Source organism: Trichechus manatus, unplaced genomic scaffold, assembly GCF_000243295.1.
Source record: "Trichechus manatus latirostris isolate Lorelei unplaced genomic scaffold, TriManLat1.0 scaffold00160, whole genome shotgun sequence".
Lineage (NCBI taxonomy): Eukaryota > Metazoa > Chordata > Mammalia > Sirenia > Trichechidae > Trichechus > Trichechus manatus.
Genome location: NW_004444096.1, coordinates 1,616,334 through 1,641,839, shown reverse-complemented (window position 1 = coordinate 1,641,839; position 25,506 = coordinate 1,616,334). Strand labels below are relative to the sequence as shown.

Below are 25,506 nucleotides of genomic sequence, written 5' to 3'. Positions count from 1 at the left end.
CCAGTGCTCTTCAAAGGGATGGTCTGTGGGCAGAGGACACTGAAGTCCATCAGTGTGGTCTAGACCAGTGCTCTTCAAAGGGATGGTTTGTGGGCAGAGGACACTGAAGTAGATCAGTGTGGTCTAGACCAGTGCTTTTCAAAGTGATGGTTTGTGGACTGTTACCTATTCTGAAGGAGACAAGGAGCTTGCATCAACACACACCTCCTCACCAAAAGTCTAGCTTTATGGGGAGAAAAATCAGTTGAACCAAGCAACACACTTAATGATATCTGATTTACATTCTGGGGCACAGCTTTCAGAACAGTTCAGAGTTCAGAACCTTAGAGAACACTGGTCTACTACATCACACTTATCTTTCTACCTAGCCTATCAAATCCCAGGCTAGCACAAATTAATGTCTTACTTAACAAATATGTTCCGGAGTGCCGTATTATAACCACATACCAAGAACTTTTACCTTCTCCTCTTCACCTCACTTTTATCCCCAAAAAAGAGGGTAAGGAGGAGAAGGGAAAAAAAAAAAAAAATCAAGTAACGGAGTAATTACTTTAAAAAAATACTGATGTACAGATGTAGATGGCAAATCTTATTAAAAAGAAAAAGAATATCTAAAATTAAGAACTAAACTTAGGCTTTCAAGTTTTCTAAATCAGTCTTGAAATGGTTGTCATCACACACTCTGAAAAAGCAGATTTCCAACAGTTCAGGACCCCTTGGGGGACCCTTAGATCCTTCTAGGGGGTTCAAAAGATATAAACAAAGTTCACAATACTAAGACAATCTTGCCTTTTTCATTCTCATTATATTGCAACAACACAGTGGCGTTTTCCCAGAGGCTACAGGATATCTGATATCACAACTGACTGAATGCAGAAACAAGCATGAAAATCCAGGGGTCTTCTATTAAGCCAAGCCTTAAGGAGGTGAGTAATGTCTAATATTTGTTGTAGAAAATAGTTGTTTTCATGAAAATGTTACATATATTAACATGCAGTGAGTTTATGATTGGTATTTTTAAGTGAAATAAGTATGTTTTTCCATTTGTTTTTAATTTTTATATGGTAAAAATTGATGACACAGACCATGTAAACAAAAGCTCTCAATTTTCATGAGTGTAGGAAGATCTTGAGACCGAAAAGTTTGAGAATGGCTGCTCTAAAAGAACAGCACTGAACAGTTCCTGTGACACCCACGTGGCCTCTCCTTAGATTCACTGCTTTTCTCCTCTTACAAAAGTACATCCTTGTCCACTCTTTCCCCTAAATAGAACCACAGTGCTTCTTCTCTAAATTAATCTCTGGTAATTAAACAGCTAATTTTGCAATTAACTTAAGAATTATTATTAAAGAGTAAGTAGTTCACTGAACATAGTATCAAAGATGGTTATTTCCTGAGTGAGGCTGAACAGGACAGGTCAAGACACCGACCTTTTCAAGGCTGACAAGGGTAACATTATAAATCTAAATTGTGGGCATTTAAGGGGAAAAAAAGGGTGACAATCAGCAACTGACTCATTTAAAGCAAAATAAACAAAAGTATACTAGACAATGCCTCATTTTGTGAGCGTATTTTGGCAATATAATTTATTCTCCGCTCAGATTTTAGCTTACACTCTTCTTTACCATTACTTCCCTTCCACTACAATCATACAACAAAAAGCCGTATAAATGATTTTCGGCAAGCTCAGGAATTTTTTCAGTTCAAAAGACTAAACTGATAGAGTTTCTGTAACAAAGCATTTGATGGAGTTCTAAGAAGTTTTCTGATAAATTTCTATTCATTAATTATTTACTAAATGGAACACTTTCAAGTGAGATTGGTTATAGGCAGTAAATCTCATAAGACTCAGAGGATACTTGGTTGATAATGAGAAGAACTTGAATGTGAATGCAAAGTTGTACCGGACTAAATTTAAAGAGCCTCCTAGCAAATCAAAAGTAACAACACCATACTTAGAAGGGAAGACTCCTGTTACATAGTATCTTTAAATAGGAAAAAACAATTTTTCTCTAAAGAAAGAACTTCAGAGCCCCTTTTAAAAACTCATAAACATGAATAACTAAACTCTACTTGATGTCTGTAAGTCTTATAATGATTTAGATTAGAAAGGAGGCATTCAACAAGCTTTTTTATAGTCACTGTGAGTCACACTCTGTGTCAAACACATCACAATAAATGCTAGTCATTAGACCGTGAAGAATTATATATTAATAGCTAAATCTAATACTGAAAAAATAATTTCAATTCAATTTTCAGTATTAACTTGATTAAAAACTACCCACAAAATCAAACGTCTGTGTAGGTAACTCTAAATAATGTTACTGATTTTCAAAAACATTTAAACTGGAAAGCCTCAAGGGTAAATAACACCATTTTTTTTTAAAAAAAAAAAAGCAATTCCATATTTTAACCTACCTCATCCTGACATGTAACCCAGGTTACCATCTAATATTCGTAGTTCATTTATTCTTTCATTATGAAAATACTAGATGAAAGGTAATTTCATATGTCGTACTAATCGCTTACAAACTTCCATTAGAAATGATTTTAAAACATAAAAGGAAAATGCCAGTTGACAAGTAACCTTCAGAAATATTCAAATGGCACCTCTCAGGTAAGACTAAGTTTGTAAGAGGTGTATGTGTCACGCCTACTGGATATGTGATACCGAAAAAGACTCTACGTAGAGGCACTACAGGACCCCTCTCTGGAGATTTCCACTCTACGTACGCATGTTGCCTCTGAAAACTCAGAGCACTCTGGTTAACAGTTTTCAGTTTCTACTCACATAATCAAAGTCCCTGATATTCTTAAAATTTGGGACTTTCAAGTTTATCTGATGCCCACTATTTATTATTTATTCCTTCTGATTTCACTAGGTTAATTTATTTCTTGAAAATCCAAATAAACAGAATCTGTTTTCTCCAAATAAGGTTTTTTCTTTTTTTTAACACAACATCTATATGGGCTGCCAGTGTGCCAACAGAAGGCAAATACGAAATATGAACCGTCAGTGACAAACACGGAAAAACAGTGATCACTAACAAATGGAACTCTAGACTAGTGTCACCTTGTAAATTATCGGGCCATTTTCCACCCAAAAAAATTCATTTTAAAATCCTCTATGTTCTGAGTATATATCTTATTGAAAATAACTCATCATGGCACCTGTGGAGGTTTATCAAGATGTAGTTCAAGCTCCAAATCCAACCTCCTATTACTGTTCTGTGATGCTAGGGTCGGGACGATGCTAATTACAATCCTGTTTGCTTCTGCAAGGGAAAGGCCAAGAGGAAGGCTGCCGGGCAGGATGTTCACCTGCCGCTTCTGTTACTGTCACACCGTCAACGGCCCCTTGGCCCCGCAGCCACGGCTGGTTCCGGTTCCCAGCTTTCCCCTAAGCCCTGGTACCAGGACCAGCTTCATCCTGCTCCTCAGAGGCTCCTCCTCAAAGCTCCTATGTTCTGAAAACCTCTCACTGTTCCCCAGCCCTGAGAGGTGACTGCTCTTTATGTGCTGTCACCTCATGTTCCTTTTGTATGTTTCTTTTTGCTTTTTTTCAATCCTCAATACCTCCAAGGTCTGCTTAACCATTCCCCTATATTAAATTCTGGGTTAAAATAACTAGTAGGATTTGTGCTTTCCCAAACTCTGATACGATATTTAAAGCTGTTCAAAACCTATTTGATTCAAATATTATCATTAATGTCCCAATTTCTATGGAAATGTACTATCCACACTGCTTCAACAAACCCTGAAAGTCTTTCAGTGCTGATCAAGGTATGATGATCCCTCAAATATCCAAGGCAAAAATCTGTTGGCGTCGACCTACACTTCCACACTGCTGAGATGATTTTTTTTTAAACTCAAGTCAGATATTACATTCCTGATTATATCCTTCAACAGCTCTCTACTACCTTCATTTAACATTCATAGTCCTTACCAACATATAAAATCCCTTAGGACTTGTCCCCCACCTGTCTCTACAACCTTAGCGCCTGTCATTCCTCCATATTATCGACACCCTTCAAGTCCTGCCAACATGCTGTGCTGTATCACATTTCTGTCTTTGTAAGTGCTGTTCGCTCTATATGCTACAAATTCCCGGTCTCTTTAGCCAAGCTGTACACAATCTGTTGGGAAGCATTACTTATACCTCCATACCTTTTCACCTGTGCTGAGACTTCCCCTCTTGAGTGTTCCCAAAGCAACATGCACTGTTAATATGCACTGTTTTAACTGCTAACTTTTCTGTCCCCAATACAGCCCAAAACTCCTTTAAAAGGGGCCGTATTTTTAAAATTCTATGTATCTACAACCTACTATATACATGGTGTATAAATGGAAACTTTTGAACTTTTTGCTGAAATGATACATTTTAGAAAGCTCATTTGAACCTGTGACTATAAAAACCTCAAACTGAGTAACAGTTACTTTGTTAAACTAAACTTTTGAAAACATTTGAAATTCCTCGCTGGGTTTCTTGCCCTTCAGGATAGGGACATTTCTATCCCTCCTGGCTAGCAGAGCATACCGTACTCAGTAGGTACTCGATAACTATATGCTCTAAGAAATTTGTATTTTATGGACAGATGGCAAAGCTCAGGTTTCACCACTTTAAGTAAAACTACGGAAGTTTCACAGTTTCAAGCTTTTTATAGCGCAGATACAGCAAAGCTAAAACTCTGCCCTATAAAGGGAACAGTGAAGAAATAACCAAAACAATTATCTTCTGACTATCCTCAGTTGGACTAAAATAAGGTTGGTTCACTAGTGAGAAACAGGTAAGCTATGATATCAAATGAAAACATCAAGTAGGATCAGCTTTAAAACAATAAAAGAAGACATTATTTAACAAGATTTAACTGTGGGACTTTTTTGCAACAGATTCCAAAAAATAAAATTGGGCATGTTTATAGTACTTACTGCATCTGAAGTTTTGCTTGGATTATTGCTTGGATTAGAAGAATGTGAATTTGAACTATGAAGAGCACTGTGGTTGTGTGAATTTTCTTGTGGAGAATAACTGGTCCCTTAAAAAAAAAAAAAGTAAAACTTAGAGTTCACATTTAATTTAAACTGGCTTCTATCGTACTATATACAGATCATCTGTATATCTCTATGTCCTCATTTTATGTACAGCATCAGGAATACAAACATATTCATATTGTTTTTATAACAAAGTATGTGAGCCTACTGAAGACATGGCTTAAAGAACATATACACACACTACACTACCAGGGCTGACAGCCTGCAGAGCAGCAGGCCTTATAATTAGATGAGCAAAACCTCATCTATTACCACTGCTGGCAACTTCAAGTTTTTGTTTTTTTAAATAAAAGTTTTATTGGGAAAAAATATAACCACCATGTATACTGAGAAAAAAGGCACAAAAATTCAACTAATACAGAATCAAAAGTCACAATTATCCAATGTTTTTGCAATAACTTTTCAGTTTCTTAAATATTTCTCTTCACATTTTTAATAGTCTTGCCAATTTTTCAGCTGACACTGCATCAGGTTTGCACAAAGCTCGGTCTCAGGAAGCTTCTACACTCAAGACGGCGCAGACGACACGAGGGGTCCCCTCCTAACGTCAGGGACCACTCTACCCACAACCGCTGGAGACTGACTGCAGTCTGCTGAGCAACTCCCACAACTCACAGCCCACCAGCGAAGGCAGCTTTTACCGTCTGAAGAAAAGCCATGGTATAAAAATCCAGACTTGCAAAAACACTCTGATTAACGATACAAAAAGGTTCACTGCAAGATGCTGATTCTAGGATTTCAATTTCGTTCCACATATTTAAGGGTTTTTCAGCAACAAAGTGACATAATTCAAATGGTATCTTATAAACACTGATCTCTCAACGGAATACAGGCTGCACTATAAAGAACAAAAACTCCAAGTGCGGAGCACTGAAATGAGTCAGTGGTCTGAGATTGAAGTAGCAGTCAAAGTGGTTGAAAGTAGAAACAAAAAGAATTAACTATTTCAATCAACAGGAAAAACTAAATGGATAAGAAGGGAGGTGAAATGGAATAGGTGGAGGACTGTAAGGTCTTAGATATCCAAGTGGAAGTCGTCAGCAGATCTATGTACAACTAAGAATTCAGAAGAAAGTGAAGAGTAGATGTGGATCTGGAAGTCTTTCCCATTAGAGGTGAAAGGTAGAAGACTCTCCAACTCTACCTTGTATATAATAAACAAGCCCTAACAGTTCAGGAATGAAGTAAGAGTATGTTGAGAAAAAAAAGGCAATGACCACGATTTAACATCAGACAGGACGCACTTATAAGGGAAGCCAGAAGCAGATTCACTGAAGACCCAAGAAAGCTGGTGACGTCACAGGAGAGAGGGTCACTAGCACCCAGCACAGGAGTTGACGCGGAACCGACAAGAACATTTCACAAGAAGGCTGCTGCTGGACACGCGTGGTGCTTTCCTCATCTGCTTGTCTCTGTTCTGCTGTATGTACACTGGGTAATAAACAAATTCTTCAATAAACGTTTTAAGAATGAATACATCAGTCAAGAATACGCTCAGTGTGAAGAGTCTGATACGGAAGGTCCGAGAACACTATCCTTAGAAAGGCCTGCTAAAATCTTAGATGTATGCCGAAATGTCCATTTTCCAGCTTTAACTCATAATTCTTTAAAAAAAATCAGATTCACAGCTCAGTACAAATTAAAAACTAGTAATATAATAAAAGACTACTAGAATACCATGTTTATACACCACCCCATGCCCCCAGGTCAATTCCGACTCCTAGCGACCCTACAGGACAGAGCAGAACTGTCCCCATAGGGTTTCCAAGGCTATAAATCATTATGGAAGCAGACTGCCACATCTTTTTCCCTCGGAGCGGCTGGGGGTTCCAACCCCAACCTTTCTGTTAGTAGCAGAGTGCCTTAACCACTGTGCGGCCAGGGTTCCTTGTTTACATATTAAATAGGTAAGATCTCCACGGAAACTTCCATTAAAGTGTTGACGACAGGGGGAAGGCCAATCTCAGTGAAATGAAGCCCACGTTAGACGCCCTGTTCTGTTAGCTGCATACACTAAGCAAGTTGGTCTATACTTAAACCTTCTCATCTACGAAATAAAAGTGCCTCCTTTTACAGGCTTGTTAGAAGAAGTGATAGGCAAAAGTACTCCATGAACATAAGGTATACTACAGATAAGGACTACTGATCTCTCCTTAGGATCCAGAATTCATTCCACTTTGTTATGCCTGTAATCAATGAAAATTCAAAGACTGATGAGCACCCCAATTAACGAAGCTCTTAACGCTAAATAAACGGCATCTCTTCAATCAGCCTAAGAGCAGTTACTAGTCCGTAGGTCTCCTCTAGGGTTTCCACAGGGTACGACACACTAATCAAGGAACACAAGCAACAAGGCGCACGGGCCTAAGGCTTTCGCATCAACAGAAAACAGAACCAGCTGTTACGAAGGAGCTCATTTTTCAGAGGACTGTTTCTGCATAGGACTAGATTCCATATTCTATGGAACAGGTTTCTCTGAACCACTTAGCAAATATGAACTTATTAAAAAAAAGAAGGCAAGTTTCAGATTAAGAATAAACTGAGACTCGTCGACAGAATCCACATCCAAGCACAAGATGTGTCACAGAAAGCAGAGAAGTAGACCCTGCGAGTCCAGTCAGCAGAAGGCTGTCCTGTAAGAACTGAAGCCAAGGCAGATGTGCTCCTGCATCACATGACTTAAACAGCGGAACAAAGTTAACTCTCCAAAGATAAAAACCTCAACTTACACTACGGTTTAGAAAGCACTTTGTGTGAGTGGGTATCTCATTTGAGACTTGTAACCTCTTCAGTTTACTTTCTACACTGAAGTAACACGCAGTGTAGTGGGGTTATGATTTTTCCAAAGCCATACCTAAAAAAAGTGCTACAGCACAAAATTTCTTTGAAATCTCCCATTTTATCTTAAAAACTCACATGAATTTTGTATCCCACCCCACGATTAATCCGTGTGTTCATGTAAGAACACGAGATTTATTTTTCTCTTCATAGAAATGCAGAGTCTAAGGCTGAAAGAAAGAATAAGTGATCTGTGGCTGGCAACAAATCCACAGAGTAGAACCATATAGAAAACGTGAGTCCAGGATTTCAATGCTACATCTGGTGATCAAATGCACCAAGGAAGATCCTGTATGTGCCAGTGAGAGGATCTCGCGGACACTGTACGACCCAAAGCACTGGCGGCGGCGGCTGCTCATGTGGTCCAGTGCCCTTTCTGCTCTGTGTATTACCAAGGCTCACCACTGTCAAAGAAAAGAGACTTATCTCCCCAGGAAAAGCAGGAGTAGTGAATAAGTGGGATAAAGTTGGGTTTGAATGATACACATTTTAACACTAACTTTAAGGATTAAAGTTAGGACTGATAAATCAAGTCTTAAAGGCTTTTAAGAAAGGGATACTTGCAAGAATTACCTCGTTTGATGTGGGGGAGGGGGAGCAAAAGAGGTTATTATATGTTCACGCTTGCAACTCTAAGTACCTGAAGGAGAAGCAGGAGGAGTAAAGTTCTCCCCTCCAGTGCGTAACCAAAGACAAAGGAAACAGAGATGCAGTAACGTGACTGCATGCTGGTGTCAGACCATAGTCCACGCATCAGCAGACCACAACCTGCCAGGTCCATGTTTTTATTAAGTAAAGTTTTACGGGAACACCAAAAACCCACCGCTGTCGATTCTGACTCAGAGCAACCCGACAGGGTAGAGGAGAAATGCCCCGTAGGGTTCCCAAGGTACGGCTCGGGGATTTGAACTGTCGACCTTTTGGGTAGCAGCCCAACTGTGCTCAATCATTTAAGTTTTGTCTATAGCTACTTTCACTCTACCAGTTACCACAGAGACTGTATTGTCTGCAAGTCTAAAATATTATCTAGTCCTTTAAGAAGTTTGCTGACCCCTGGCTAGACAATGCTAATCAAAGATAAGTAGTTAATGTACTAGAACAGCGCAAGATGTTATTTCCCTGACAGAACTATCAACATTTAAAAGGCCTGAATAACGCCTACTTGGCATCCTCTAAAACTTCAGAAGCTAGATCTTATAGGAAAGAATGATATAACCTATATAGTCTGAGAAACACAGGGTCCCAGAAGAGTACTCCGGGAAATAGAACAAAACATGTAATAAAATACACCTGACTCAGCAAGAAATGGGCATTAGGCAATTAGATTGCCCTCTCATTAAAAAAAACGGGGGAGGGGGACTTGGATATTAGAGAGAAAGCAGGAGAAGTACACAAAATTCTATATAACCAAACAAGGCTGGGAAACTCAACTAGTCTTTTTAAAGGTAAAACAACAGTTTTTACTTTACTCAGGGTAAGATATTATGGCATTTGTGTCCTTATTCAGAAAATGATGACTACTCTAATTCACTACCAGGTCCTTATATTTAGAAGTCAAGTCTTCATGTCTTCTTCAAAGACCTTCAAGAAACAAGTATACCCATAATACTAAATGAAAGATTTCAAGAACTACCACCACCCTAAACCGCTTTTTAAATTAGCAGACAACAGGCAGAACGACCGAGTAAGGTTCAGCAATGATTCTCAAGCTTTAACGTATCTAAACATGTAGATTTCAAGACAGCATCTCACAGAGGTTCTGATGCCCGGTACGTGGAACGGCACCTCAAGACGGAGTTTTAACAAGCCGTCTTCAGATGGTTCCAGTGTGCTCCGCATCTGGGCAACCCTGTGACAAACTGGTTTACCAGGTGAGATGGCTGAGGACACTCAACAAATCCCCCGAAAATACGGCAATATGCTACGACAGACTGGTGACCGCGTCTTCTTTCTGCACAGACGATCGAGCTCTACAGTTCTCCTGAGTCCTTTTCAAGGATCTTCGCCCTCTGTCACTCTTTGAATACTGTGTCGCCTCCCATTATCTTGTCCCTCCCCTCATCACTCTAAACCAGAGGTCACCCCTAAGCGTTTAAAACAACTCAACAAAAAGATAAACAACCCAATATAAAAATGGGCTAAGGACTTGAATAAACTTTTCTCCACAGACAGACAGATGGCCAACAAACACAAGAGAAGATGCTCATCATTATTAGTCATCAGGGAAATGCAGCTCAAAACCACAATGAGATACCACTTCACACCCACTGAGGTGGCTATTATAAAAAACTGGACAATAAGAAGTGCTCAATCTCTCTAAAACGTAGAAAAACTGAAACCCCTGTGCACTGCCAGTGGGAAGGTAAAATGGTATAGCTGATGTGGAAACCAGTTTGGTGGTTTCTTAACCAGTTGAACACAGAACTGCCATACGACTCAGCAGTTCCACTCCTAGGTATATACTCAAAAGACTGAAAAAGCAGCAGTCAAAACAAATACAGGCAGTCTCTGACTTACAACTTATCTGAGTTAAGGCGAACCACACACAACAGTCCTTTTTTTTGTTTCGGTACATCTTATCAATAATGTGTGATATGTATGTCATCATACACGTGAGTTTATATGTAATGTTTCCAACCCTCAAAGACAAAGATCAGATTTATAAATATACTGATAATAAAAAGCAATAATAATGAAAACCAAAAAAAAAAAAGAAGTAATTGACTTATGTCAGAACCGACTTAAGATGGAGTCATTGGTACGGAACCCTGTCGTGAGTTGGGGACTACCTGTCCTTGTACACCAGTGTTCACTGCAGCATGGTTCACAACAGCCAAAAGGTGGAAACAATCTAAGTGTCATCAACAGATGAAGATAAACAAAATGTGGTGTCTACACACAATGGGATATTATTCAGACACAAAAAGCAAATAAAATTCTGGTAAGATAACTGACAAACCAGGAGAACACTATGCAAAGTGAAATCAGCCAGTCACAAAAGGCCAACTATCACGATTACACTTCTATAAAGTTATCTGAAACACCAGCTGCCATCAACTTCATTCTGACCCTGGCAACACCATGTGCGTCCCAGCAGAACTGTGCTCTGTGGGGTTTTCTCCAATGGATGATTTCTCAGAAGTAGATCACCAGGCCTTTCCTCCAATGGTGCCTCTGGGTAGACTCAAACCTCCAACCTTTTGGTTAGCAGCTGAGCATGTTAACCAACTGCACCACTCAGAGACTCCACGACACACCCAGAACAGGCACACTCATGGAGACAGAAAGTAGATTAGTCACCAGGCAATCAGGGAAGGGAAGAGGGGGAGTTACTGCTTAACAGGTACAGAACTTCCGTTTGGGGCGATGAAGAAGTTTTGGAAATAGATGGTGGCAATGGCTGCTCAACACTGTGAACGTAATGAATGCCACTGACTGGTACACTTAGAAATTCTTAAAGTGGCAAATTTTATATATCTCCACAATAAAATTAAAATATTTTTTTAAAGACAAAACATTTTCTTTGAGCAGAAGAACTAGATGGCGCCCGGCTACCACCAATGACTGCCCTGACAGGAAAAACACAACAGGAGTCCCTGACGGAGCAAGAGAAAAGTGGGGTGCAGAACTCAGATTCTAGTAAAAAGACCAGACTTCATGGTTTGAGTGAGACTGGGGGAACCCCAGAAGACATGGCCCCTGGACTGTTAACCCGAAACTAAAACCACTCCTGAAGCCAACTCTTCAGACAAAGATTAGACTGGACTGTGGGACATAAAACGACACTCGTTAAAGAGTGTCCTTCTTAAGTCAAGTAGATACATGAGACTAAATGGGCAGCTCCTGTCCAGACAGGAGATGAGAAGGCAGAGAGGGTCAGGAGGAGCTGGCTGAATGGACATGGGGACTCTGGGAAGTCAGGGGTGGAAAGGAGGGGTGTGCTGTCACAGTATAGGCAGAGCAACTAGGGTCACATAACAATGCATGTATAAATTTTTGTATGAGAGACTAACCTGAATTGTAAACTTTCACTTAAAGCACGATAAAAAAAAAAATATATTCTTAGACGGAAATCCAAATGTCTGTAATGGGTATTTCTGCTGTAACATGATAAGTGTTTTCCAGAAAAATCTTGAATTGTGCAAAACTGCATATCAGAAATTCAAGGCTTATGGGAAAAAGAGTAGGGATAGCCTACTCAAAATTACACAATGTTATAACCAAAGCACTTACAAAACTTGAACAGCATAGGCAAGCAGCTCAGCATGGTTGTAGGCTGCTTCAACGGATACTAAAAATGCAAAAAACATTAGAAAAGAAATGTGGCTTGCTGGGGCTGATAACATGGAAATGAACGTGAAGTTCTGAACACTGAAGGTACAAGTTTAGATGGACACGGGAGAAAAGTGAAACTTGCCACACAGAGAGCCACGCAAGGCTAGGGAAGCAGCCTTGAAATTTCTTTAGGGATCCTGCCTGTGCAGAAGCTGGCTGAGGGCTTTCTCCTTTCTAGTTGGAGGTTATAACCTATTCCTGCTATTCTCATTCTCCTTACCTAAAAAAAAAAAAAAAATTAATGCATGAACCAACAGAACTTCAGCTGATACAGACTTCATTCTTCGGCTTATCAACTGCATATGATCTAAACAATGGTGAAAGGCAAAACCTGTAGCCAACCAGACTGTGTCTCTTGAGGAAAAGAGAAGGATCAGCAGATTTGTCAACAATGAGCTTGCATGTGACAGTCTGCTTTAGTTGAGTTACTCCTTCTAGATCCGTGCTGTCTATCATGAGCCTCTTGCCACCACAGCTACTGAGCACTTGAAATGCAGCTAGTTCAAACTGAGACCTGCTGTATGTGCAAAATACACACCAGATTTCAAGGACTTAGAACAAAAAGAGGAATACAGTATACCAAATTAATAATTTTTATACTATTTACACTGTAAGTATTTTGTATATACTGGGTTAATACATATTAAAATTAACTCCAGATGTTTCTCTTTTTTTATTCATGTTGGCTACTAGAAAATGTACAACTGACAGGGCTTACTTGCTATCACCTGCATAGATGAAGGCATACAGTGACACTCAGTGGGCGAAGGATGCCAACCGCGCATCGGACACTTCACAAAGAACTGCCCCACGTCTGAAAAAATCTGCTTATAATTAATTACCTGAGCCTAAAACATAATTCTGTTTAACACAGTTTTTAAAACTTTTCTGGAAGCTTTAACAAAGATGTTCACCACTTGGAAAAAAAATCACTGCCAACAATACACCTGAAAATGTATCTGTCACAACAGATGATACCAAGGAGATTCCTTTGGAAGAGTCAGGACCAAACAGTATTAAACTAGCAGAGATACATAAAAGATAAGGCTCTCACTAAATCTCAGTGATAAAGATCGTTTAAAAAATATTACTGCCATCCCTATATGCTTATTCTAAATGTATATGCTAAATATTTTTTAGCTCAGTGATACAAGCCAGTATGTGAAAATTACGTATTAAAACAGTTTTCTTGGACCTACCCATATTTTCACCGCTCTTACACGTGCAGGTAGCTTAGAGTGTCAGTAGAGTAACGGAGACTTTACGAAATAAATTTAAAAAGGGGAGGAGGCACATGCAAAATAATTAAGTTGAGGTGGATCCCTTCCTCACACCATATATAAAAAGTAACTAAATGGATCAGACTCTTAAATTTCAGAGCAAAAACTATTAAACTCAGAAGTAAACACAGGCATAAATCATAACCATGGGCTAGGCAAAGCCTTCTCAGAAATCACAACAAAGAACAAGCGACAACAGAAAAAAATAGATAAACTGGATTTCATCAATATTAAACATTTTTGTGCTTCAAAGGATACCATATCAAGAAGATGAAAAGACAAATCCACAGAACAGGAGAATATATTTGCAAATCATGTATCTGATGAAGAACTTATATCTAGTTCTTCTTGTACAAACTCTTACAAGTCAATAAAAAGACAACTCAATTACAAAATAAGCAAAGGATCGCAAAAGACATTTCTCAAAGAAGATGTACAAATGGCCAAAAAGCACATTAAAAGACACTCAACAATATTAGTCATTAGGGAAATGCAACTCAAACCCCCAATGAGATACCACTTCGTACCATTAGGATACCATTAGGATAGCTATAGTCAAAAGGACAGACGAGACCAGTGCTGGCGAGGATGTGCACAGATTAGAACCCTTACACATTGCTGGTGGAAATGGTGCAGCTGCTTGGGAAAACAGTCTGGCAGTTCCTCGAAAGGTTAAACACAGAGTTCTTAAATGACCGAGCAATTCTACTCCTAGGTATAAACCCAAGAGAAATGAAAACATATGTCTATACATACTCTTGTACACAAATGTTTATAGCAGCATTATTCTTAACAGCCAAAAATGTAAGCAAACCGAATGGATAAATAAAATGTGATATATACATACAAAGAATATTATGTGCCAATAAAAGGGAATAAAGTACTATCACATGCTGCAACCTGGATGAACCCTGAAATCATGCTGAGTCAAAGAAGTCAGTCACAGAAGACCACGTATCATATGACCACACTTACATGCAATGTCCAGAATGGGCAAAATCTACAGACAGAAAATAGGTTAGTGGTTGCACAGGGCTGGGGGAAGGGGCTTTGGGGACAAATGGGGAACAACTGCTAGCGAGTATGGAGGGTGTTTTTCCTGGAGGGATGACAATTGTACGGTATGTGAATTACATCTCAATTTGAATAGCCATTTAAAATATTAAAAAATGGAGGGGCGGGGAGAGGGCTTCGGTGTAAGCAGGCTGAGAACCACTCATTTAGTGAAGAGCCCTCCACTGGAAGTCAGGCACTGTGGGCTTCAGTCCTTACTTTGCCACTACCTTATAAATAAAAACAAGCAGGCCATCATCTGGCCGCTAGTGGTCAGCCTCCCTTGTCAGGTAAGGTATTGGTCGGCAGTGCACAGGATCACAAGATCCCATCTAAGGCTGGAGAGCAATGCTTATGAACATTACTAACCTCTGTTAACCCCTGCCATCTGACTTTTCAAGGGATGAGTGAAGACTTTAGAGGAAGATTTTTATCCTCCTGCCTATTAGCTCTTAGTGCAGGCTTTATTAATAAAGTAACAATAAAGCCTCCTTTTCTAATTGCCTGTGCCCTTAAGACTCACTGCCTTACACTTTTATTTGCCTAGAAACATTATCAGCACATGACTTGAATCTTCCAGTTCTCAGAGCTGCTTGATTCAGTACCACACTGAGGAACAGGCAGGCAGGCAGTCAGCGTTAAAGGGTTACGCAGAATTAATCCTGGTAAGGATCACCTGTTCCCAACTGGCTCCATTACAAAACTCACTGACTTCACCCTAATCGTCTTCAAGCTGTTCTTCCATTTTCACTCCCGTCTCCATTTCAACACACTCTCAACGGTCAATTTTTTAAACACGTACCTCAGGCCATGCCATGTCTTTTGAATTTTAATGAGTACAGGGGGAAGTCAATCTCCTCTGTACCATCTGGCCCCAACTTACCTTTCCAGCCTCATCCTACAACACTCACCACCTTGCTGACTACGCTTTAACTCACTTTGTGCTGCCAAGTTCTTTCTTGCCCTAGAGTCTTCACACATTCATCATCTCTTAGAACATTCTGCCCCACTCTGTGCCTGTCTACTTCTTGGTCATCCCTCAGGTCTCCGCTGAAATGGCACCTCCTCGGAGGTCCTCGCCGACTCCCCAGTGTAAAGTGAGTCCTCTATCACAGCACATACCTCTCCTTAGTAGACATTTTCATGCAGCATAATTAAATTATAGCCTACACTGCTCCTTATGTTTTCTTATTTTTAAATAAGCTAAGCCATTAGTCTAAGGGAAAAAAAGCATTCCTCTGAGAGAAAAAAACATGGATTAGTATGAAAAATAACCAAGAGAATCAGTTTTAAGAAAATCTATCAAACTATCCTATGACTCCAGAAGGGTGAGTAGGAGACGGTATGGTTTGAAAAACCGAACATGTTCTTTTCCAAAGCTGATGTCTTCATAGCACAGCAAACGAAGGAGCATACCTATGTCTCTCCAGGTAGTTCTAGTCCTGACTAATCAATTCAGCAAAAAGAAGCCGATTTCAACTTAGGAAGCCACATGGTACTCAACATGAAAAGGAGTGAAAGTGATCTAGAGTGCAAAGAATCTTCAAGTGTGTTTTATGCCCCCACGTCTCATAGACAAACTCTCAGTTACATTCAAACAGTAACATAAACTACCAAGATCTAAAACAAGAAGAGAATTCACCAAGGCAAAATGACATGTAGAGGAAATTTCGGTCAAGAGAACCAGTATGAGCAATGGCATAAGTGGGAAAGCACACGGTGACAGAGGTCAGACGGCAGTGAGTAAAACTAGTTAGAAACCTGAGGTTTCTGTATGTGAGACAATGGGAGAGAAACTAAGCTAAAGACTTACTCAAAGACCTTAGATGTCAAACTAAGGAAAAAACAGGTTTTGTGTTTTCTGAACAATGAACTCTCACCCAAACACCTAATGGGATTTGGTTTCCTGACTTGGATGTTCAGGGTCATGGTTTCATGGGACATCCAGTTAATCAGTCTAACATCGTGCTTAGTGCTTCTGTTCCATCTTCTAGTTCTCTGGGTAGTGCCTGGGGTCTGAAAAGCTTGCAAGTGGCCATCCAAGGTACAACTGGTCTCTATGTGCCTGGAGCAACAGAGGAAGGAGGAGAGTCCAGAATGGGAGAGAATTGAATGTATGGATAATTGCCTCCATGAACAACTGCATCCTTTGCCAGGAGACCAAAAGAACTGGATGGTGCCGGCTATCATTACTGAATATTTTGATCAAAGATTCTACGGAAGAATTCTGACCAAAAGGGAGAAAATGAAGAACAGAACTTTAAATTCTCATGGACTCCAGACTTTCTGGAGCCATAGAGGCTGGATGAACACCTGAAACTACTGCCCTGAGATAATCTTTAAACCTTAAACGAAAAATATCCCCTAAAGTCTTCTTAAAACCAACCAACAGTTTAACTTAACTAGTAATGAATGTCTGTCTTGAGCATTGTGCTCTTTTAAGATCTATCTATATGGGATCAAAGTGACAAAAGCAACTCAAAAGATTAGACAGGAACCTTAGGGGGCAGTGAGTTTATGTTAATGGAGGAGGAACAACTCAGAAAAGGAGGGTGAGAATGGCTGCACAACTCGAAGAATGTAATCCCTGTCACTGAACTGTACATGCAGAAATTGCTGAGTTGGTGTATGTGCTGCTGTGCCTATTCTCAACAATAAAAATTACCCCCCACCCCAAAAAGATCATTATCACGCTTCTCAGAGAAAATAAAGTATTATTAAAGAAACTAATTTCCTCTCTGTGCTTCTGAACAGTACTGTATCATCAGAAAGATTAAAGGTATATGTTTAAGGATTATACAAAAGACTAAAGGAGGGAGCAGATCCTTTCTAGAGAAACGGTTTTCTAATTTGTTTCCAAATTTTTTAACCCACAGAATTCTTTCCTTACAAGGCTAGAGCTGCTCATCCTTCACGTGTCAATTCACAAGTTACCCTACAAAAGTCCTTCCCTGACCAAGCGGATATCCTGCCTACCTCCCTGCCATTACCATTTCACTCATGATTTATTTCCTTCATAGTGCAAATCACAGTACAAAAGTATCGTGTTTGTCTAACTTATATATCGCCTGTCTATTCCACTAGGAGGGAAACTCCTGAGGAACAGGGACCTTGCCTGTGCTGCCACACTATTTTCCCTATAATTACAACAGTGCCTGGGTATGCAGAGTAGACTCTAAATCTAAAATAAAATAAATACATGGATGGAAGTCCCACATTTAAAGTGAGAGCTGCTCTGATTACAACAAGGTTAGTAGAAGGATTAAGGATCAACTCCTAGCCCAGTCACCTTCTTAGAACCTCTCTCTAACCGACTCAATGGCACTAAACAACAAAATCTTTACAGAAGCAGACTGCCACATCTTTCTCCAGCAAACGCCTGGTGGGTTCGAATCACTGACCTTTCCGCTTAGCAGCCAAGCTCTTAACCACAAGCTCTTAACTACTATGCCGCTACAGATTATCAAAAAGCTGGGTGGTGATGAAAAATCACATCCTATGTGTATATAAACTTACATACATTTCAACTGTTAAATATGTAACAAGAAAATTTTAAGAGATACTCATTACCTGTAACACCCAGTGGTAATGTATCACTTAATACTTATTAGCATAAAAAATTCCTCTGGACTTTGTACTACCTATGTAATATAATATAAATTGGAAAAGTTATTTCCTCAAAAATATGTGGTATTAAAAAAGGAAAAAAGGCAGCATATTATTGCAGTGTTACCTCAAGGAAAACTGAGTAGGTCTTCTCTTAAAGATGAAACATTTTCGATATTGCTCACGTGTCTCAGTAGAGATAACGTGCACACAAACAGCATTTATTCTATATACCCATCTGTTTCTGCTGCTTAGTCTTCCTGCTTTTGTTTGGAGACACTCAGGGCTAAATTTCACCGACACGACTGATAATCTAACATTGGACACTTTGTGTTTAGATGTTCTCCAACTGTGAAGTGGCTGTCTATTGAAAGGAAAGTAAACTTTGCCACCTTGCCTAAACCAATTTTACATACATTAAGAGACAGATGGAGCCCTGGTGGCACAGTGGTTATGACCTTGGCTGCTAACCAAAAGTCAGCAGTGCGAATCCACCAGCCACTCCTGGGAAACCCTATGGGGCAGTTCTACTCTGTCCTATAGGGTCACTATGAGTCGGAACTGACTTGATGACAATGAGTTTTTGTTTTTGATTTAAGACACAAATGTTACTTAGTGTGAGGCATTTAAAAAGTAAAAACAGAAGTTCAGAATGATTAGTGGGAGGAAGCCCCAACAGCTCGTATTTGCTGGTGATGTTTAATTATATACCAATTTCATGACAACATGCTTTGGACAAAAAATACAACATCTCTCTTCATTCTCCCTCAATCTCGATCTTTCCATTCCCCACCATCCTCCTGGTCCAATCACAGCTCTAGCTAAACTGTTTCAAACTTTCAAGAAATAAGGTAATTCCTGTAGTGTATAATCTGTTCCAGAAACAGTCATAAAAATAACTGCCAAAATCCTGACAAAAACAAGAATCACAGAGCAATAACAGAATTAAGAGAATTCACAACTATACATACCTTAGCCGAGAAATGTATGGTGGTTGAACACTGAAAGACTTGCATGAATAAAAATTGAGAAACCATTTGATAAAATTCAAACAGATGTCTAGAAAGCATTAACAACTAGCCATAGGAACAGATGGATAAACTTCAAACAGGGATGATCTTTATCATATGATCATTTACCACCAGGCAATACCTTTTAACACCAAGAACATTTCCAATAAAAGGGTCTATTTTTGCCATTATTTTTAAAATTGTAATAATGGTTTTATCTGACTTCCTAATATAAAGAACATATATTAATATTATAATCAGAAAATTTAAAAAAACCCATTAGGAAACATGACTCCATCTGTATACTTTTTTCTACATATTATACCCAATGATACACTCGTACTATTTTGTACCTGGATTTTTAATTTTCAGGGAACATCTTCACTCAGCAATAAACATGGTTCCGCACAGACTGAACAAAGTAAACGCTGCCACTATGGAGCACACAAGAGAAAAGGATGTTTGTGCGAAAGGACATGACACGCACCATCGGGTAACAATCCAACAACAACCAGTGGAGCAGAACTGAGGACCCAGAGGTGAATCCATCCACCTACGGCCACCTCATCTTCCACAAGGGCCCAAAGTCCACAAAATGCGGAAAGACAGTCTTTCTAACAAATGGTGCTGCCAAAACTGGATGTCTATCTGCAAAAAAAAAAAAAACAAATGAAACAGGACCCATACCTCACACACAAAAACTAATTCAAAATGGATCAAAGACCTAAATATAAAACCAAACACTATAAAGACCAAAGAAGAAAAAATAGGATCCACGCTAGAGGTCCTAATACATGGCATTAAGAGGATACAAACCATAACTAACAACATACAAACTCCAGAAGATAGGTTCGATAACTGGAATCTTCTAAAAATTAAACACTTACACTCATCAAAAAAGACTTCGCCAAAAAAGTAAAAAGAGAACCTACAGACTGGGAACAAATTTTTGGCTATGACAAATCCGACAAACGTCTAATCTCTAAAATCTACAGCAAAATCCAACCTCTACAACACAAAGACGAATAATCCATTTAAAAAATGGGCAAAGGATATGAAAGACACTTCACCAAACAAGACATTCAAACAGCTAACAGACACATGAGGAAATGCTTTGGATTACGAGCCATTAAGACAAATGCAAACCAAAAACACAATGAGATACCATCTCACCCTGACATTAAAGGCTGGAATCAAAAAAACAGAAAATAACAAATGTTGGAGAGGCTGCAGGGAGATTGGAACTCTTATGCACTGCTGGTGGAATGCAAAATGGTACAACCACTTTGGAAAATGATACGGCACTTCCCTCAACGAGGCAGGATCAACTGGACAGCAACGGGGTTTTTTTGGTTCAAAAGCTAGAAAAAGAAATACCATATGATCCAGCAATTCTGCTCCTAGGACTATATCCTAGAGAAATAAGAGCCATCACACAAATAGACATATGCACAACCATATTCACTGCAGCACTGTTCACAACAGCAAAAAGATGGAAACAACCTAGACACTCATCAACAGATGAATGGATAAACTATGGTACATACACACTATGGAGTACTACGCAACGATAAAGAACAATGATGAATCCGCAAAGCACCTCACAACATGGATGAATCTGGAGGGCATTATGCTGAGTGAAATAAGTCAATCACAAAAGGACAAACATTGTATGAGACCATTACTGTAACAACTCATGACAAGGTTTACATACAAAAAGAAACAATCTTTGATGGTTACGAGGGAGGGGAGGGGTGGGGATGGAAAAACACTAAATGGACAATAGATAAGTGGTTACTTTGGTGAATGTTAAGACAGTACACAATACTGGGAAGCCAGCATAAACATGTTCAAGGCAAGGTCATGTAAGCGCCACAGACACATCCAAACTCTGAGGGACCAAATTACTGGGCTGAAGGCTTGGGGACCACAGTCTCAGGAACATCTAGCTCAACTGGCGTAACATAGTTTATAAAGAAAATGTTCTACATTCTACTTTGGTGAGTAGCATTTGAGGTCTTAAAAGCTTGTGGGCAGCTATCTAAGATACTCCACTGGTCCCACCCCATCTGGAGCAAGGGAGAATGAAGAAAATCAAAGATACAAGGGAAAGATTAGTCCAAAGGACTAATGGGCCACAACTACCATAGCCTCCACCAGACTGAGTCCAGTACAACTAGATGGTGCCTGGCTAACATCACCAACTGCTCTGACAGGGATCGTAATAGAGGGTCCCGGAGAGAGCTGGAGAAAAAATGTAGAACAAAATTCTAACTCACAAAAAAAAAAAAAAAAAAAACACCAAAAAACCAGACTTACTGGTCTCACCGAGACTAGAGAAACTCTGAAAGTATGGCCCCCAGACACCCTTTCAGCTCAGTTATGAAGTCACTCCTGAGGTTCACCCTTCAGCTGAAGATAGACAGGCCCAAAAAATGAGGCACAGCAGCCCAGGCTCAAGGACGGAGAAGACAGGAGGAGATAGGAAAGGTGGTCATAGGGAACCCAAGGTCGAGAAGGGGAGAGTGCTGATATGTCATGGGGTTGGCAACCAATGTCACAAAACAGTATGTGTGCTATTCATCTAATGAGAAGCTAGTTTGTTCTGTAAACCTTCCTCTACAGTAAAAAAAAAAAAAGAAAAAGTGTATGGTCACATACATATGTGTATAGGCATATATGTGTGTGGGTAGGTACAGGTGTGTGCACACATATATTCTTAGAGGACACAGTTAGACACTTCTCACACATAACGAAACACCTTGAGAGAATGGTTTTCTGGGTTCAAAGGCTTAGGACGTTAATCTTATGGGACAACTCTGTCAACTGGCATAATATAGTTCACAAAGATCATGTTCTGCATCTTAGTTGAGGTGAGCAGAGTCTAGGGTGTTAAAAGCCTGCGAGTAGCCATCTAAGATACAACTACTGGTCTCTACTTGTCAGGAGCAAGGGAGGAAGAAAGAAACAAAAGTCTCTGAGAAGAAACTAGTCTACAGGGATAATACCCTACATGAGCCACAGCCTCATCTACCCCAAGATCAGAATAACTAGATGGTGCCCGGCTACCACTACTGACCATTCTGATCAGGGCCACAAAAGATGGACCCTGATAGAACAGGAGAAAAATGCAGAATAGAACTCAAATTCTTAAGAAGTCCAGACTTACTGGATCAGTTGAAACTAGAGGACTCCCTAAGACTATCACCCTGAAACATTTTTTAAACCTTGAACCAAAACTATCGAGGTCACCTTTTAGCGAAATAAAGACTGGCACACTAAATAAAGGCTATTACCACCCATCAGTACAGTGCTCCATTAAAAAACCACCTATATGAGACCAAAGGTCAACAATTACTCTAAAGCAAAGATGAGAAAATAAGGGGGCAGGGAAACTACAGCATTGGAAATGGAACAACCAGAACGCAATTAAAGAGAACGTTTATACACTGTGAAAAATCTAATGTCACTGAACAATTTGTATAGAAATGGTCAAATGGGAACCTAATTTGCTGTGTTTTCACCAAAAACACAACAAATTATTATTAAAAATTAATAAATGTGGTTCTATGTCATCATTTTTAATAGCAACATTATACTCCACATGTACATGCATAATGAGTGGTACATTTATGTTCCCTCATTTACCACGTATCTGGATGTCAGAAGTCTCAATCTATATAAAAAAGAAATGAGTGATATCTAATATTGGAAAGGAGCTCTGGTGGCAAAGTGGTTAAGAGCTACAGCTGCTAACCAGAAGGTTGGCAGTTTGAATCTACCAGCTGCTCCCTGGAAACCCTACTACTCCGTCCTAAAGGGTCGTTATATGAGTTAGAATTGACTCGACACCAACGGGTTTGATTTTTGTTTCGTAATATTGGAAAGAATAATGAAAGTTATTTTAAGAGGTAACTTCCAAACTGACAAAAAAAAAAAATTAATTCAATACAATGGACTATATTTTAAAAATATTAAATGAGTCAGAGCACAAAAATTGATATTGACTATTATTACGTTAAAAGACTTTCAGAAAATGACAGCATGAGAACATGCTTCTATACTTGTCCTCTATAAAACATATCAAAATTGACTAAAAGAACCAAAAAGGAAATTTAATCAAATGAAACAAGGGAATAATCACAACCCAACAAACCGGTACTGACAAATAGTTTCCAAAGCCAACAAAGTCCGTACATACTAAAGTACACGAAAATATTAAAAAGTAAATAAACCAGTCACATTCAAGTCGATTCCGAACCCGTGTGTGTCAGAGTAGACCTGTGCTCCAGACGGTTCTCAACAGCTGAGTTTTGGGAAGTAGGTCACCAGGCCTTTCTTCCGAGATGCCTAAGAGTGGACGTGAACCTCCAAGCTCTCAGTTGGCAGCTGTGCGCTAACCGTGTGCACCACCCCGGGACTCCCTGAAGTCTGTTTTGAAAAATCCGCGGCAGACAAAGAGGTGGGCGAGAAGGATCACTCAACCCAGTAAGAAGAGAACTGTATGAAACAGAGGACAGGCCTCCTGCTCTTGTCTCGGGTCTGGACCCCCACCCCAGATGTGATCCCCAGGAAGAAAATTATCAGATACAGTGCAAGTTCAGAGAAAACACCATCAACTGCTCCTGCCCATTTTATCACTCCCCTCCAAATACACTCTTCTCAAACCTTTCTCTGATCTGAATTCAAGATTATAAATCATCAAATTTTTAAGGATACAATTAAAATAGTGTCCAGGAAAACAGGAAACTGAATCAAAGAGACAACCTACAATATACTTGTGTATTTTTAAAAGGCTCAATAGAATAACCTCTTTCAAGACAAGTACAAAGAAAGCACCCAACACAGAGCCTATGTAGAGACTGAAGCGGGGGGGTGGTAACCTAAGGTGAAAAACAGACTTTGAAGGAAATCTCAGGCAACCAAGAACTTTTCAAATTCTGTGCTAATCTTAAAGAATGAAGAGAACATGAACTCTGTGGATTTGGGGACAGGGGGATGAAACAAGACAATGCCATAAAAGGGAGAGAGGCTAGAAGAAATAAGAGAGGAACTTAGAAAAAAGGTGGAACCATTAAAGAAATGAAAACCACACTGAAACCAAGAGCAGAATCCACACAGCTGAAGACAATACCAACCATCAAGCAACAAACCAACCAACCCAAACCCCCGGGCACTGCGTCAATTGTGACTCACAGAAACCGTACAGGAACAAAGAACTAAGAACTATCACAAAGCATACAGGAAAAAAGCACCAAGACGAAAGAGCACTAAGACATGTAAGATAAAGCCAAAATATGTAAAACTGGACGTCCTTAAGAAGAATGAAAAGCAGAGAGGGCACTCAGAGGGACAATAAAACGTTCCTGAAATAACTGAAGATCCAGATCTATAGACTGAAAGGTCTCACCATGTACCAGAAAAAAGTAACAAAGAGCCAACACAAACCAACACGCATCCTCATATACCGCTGAAGTTCCTTAATTTTAAGCATGAAGAATATATGCTTTTTCAGTATCCTAAAAAACATTCAGGAACTAGAAGCATCACTTTAAAAAAAAAAAAAAAAGCAACAATAACCTCAAATACATAAAAAACAGGCTGACTTCAGGAACATTAAATGCCAGAAGACAATATACAGTAATGTCTAGTGCTAAAAGAAAAAAAATGATATGATCCAGAGAATTCTTTCCCAGCTAGGATGTCATTCATGAGTAACGACAATAGATAGATATTCTAAAATACTTAAAAACTCAAATATTAAAGCACTCATAATGGGGGGCAGGGGAGGCTACAAAACACAGACAATCATAAGAAAAATCAAAATAACAATTCACAAATGAAGAAGCTACATTTTGAACACTGGCAGTATACACTCAATCCAGCTAAACTCATCTGTTTATAATATCTGGGATCAACAGCCACTTTACAATTATCAAGTGTTTATTTTTATAACTGTTACTTTGTTCTCTGCAAAATGACTGATATTATACAGCAAATGCTAATTTACAAAACGTACTCTTTAAGCTTTCCTTCACCGTAATTCTATTTTACAAAAGCAATAAATATCAGCGCCGCCTCCCAACATAACAAATATTTAATTTATTGAACATTTACTATATGCCAAAGCTAGTGCTAGGGACTAATAAACAGAAAATCATTCTTCTGTGCAGCTTAGTCTAATTTCCCAAGCTGAACTATATTATCAAAAAGAAACTGAGTATGGGACTCCGGCAAGATGGCGGTCTAGGCAGAAGCACCACGCCGTCCCTCCACAACAAAGATCCGAAAAACTAAGCCAAACAGAGAATCAACAATCCTGAAACCCTAGA

The 25,506-nt window shown here is 39.4% G+C and overlaps 1 protein-coding gene across 6 annotated transcripts in view; it reads right to left on the bottom strand.

Annotated features, from left to right (window-relative positions):
* WAC (WW domain containing adaptor with coiled-coil) overlaps positions 1–25,506 on the bottom strand; it is a 105,845-nt gene that overhangs the window by 34,246 nt on the left and 46,093 nt on the right. For 5 of the 6 annotated variants that reach the window (XM_012558365.2, XM_004386249.2, XM_004386248.3 and 2 more), the window contains one exon: positions 4,930–5,036. In XM_012558365.2, coding sequence (XP_012413819.1) covers positions 4,930–5,036 — 107 coding nt within the window. Of the gene's footprint in view, positions 1–4,929; positions 5,037–19,661; positions 19,682–25,506 lie in introns of those variants that run through there. The other variant, XM_023740593.1, reaches the window with a different exon arrangement.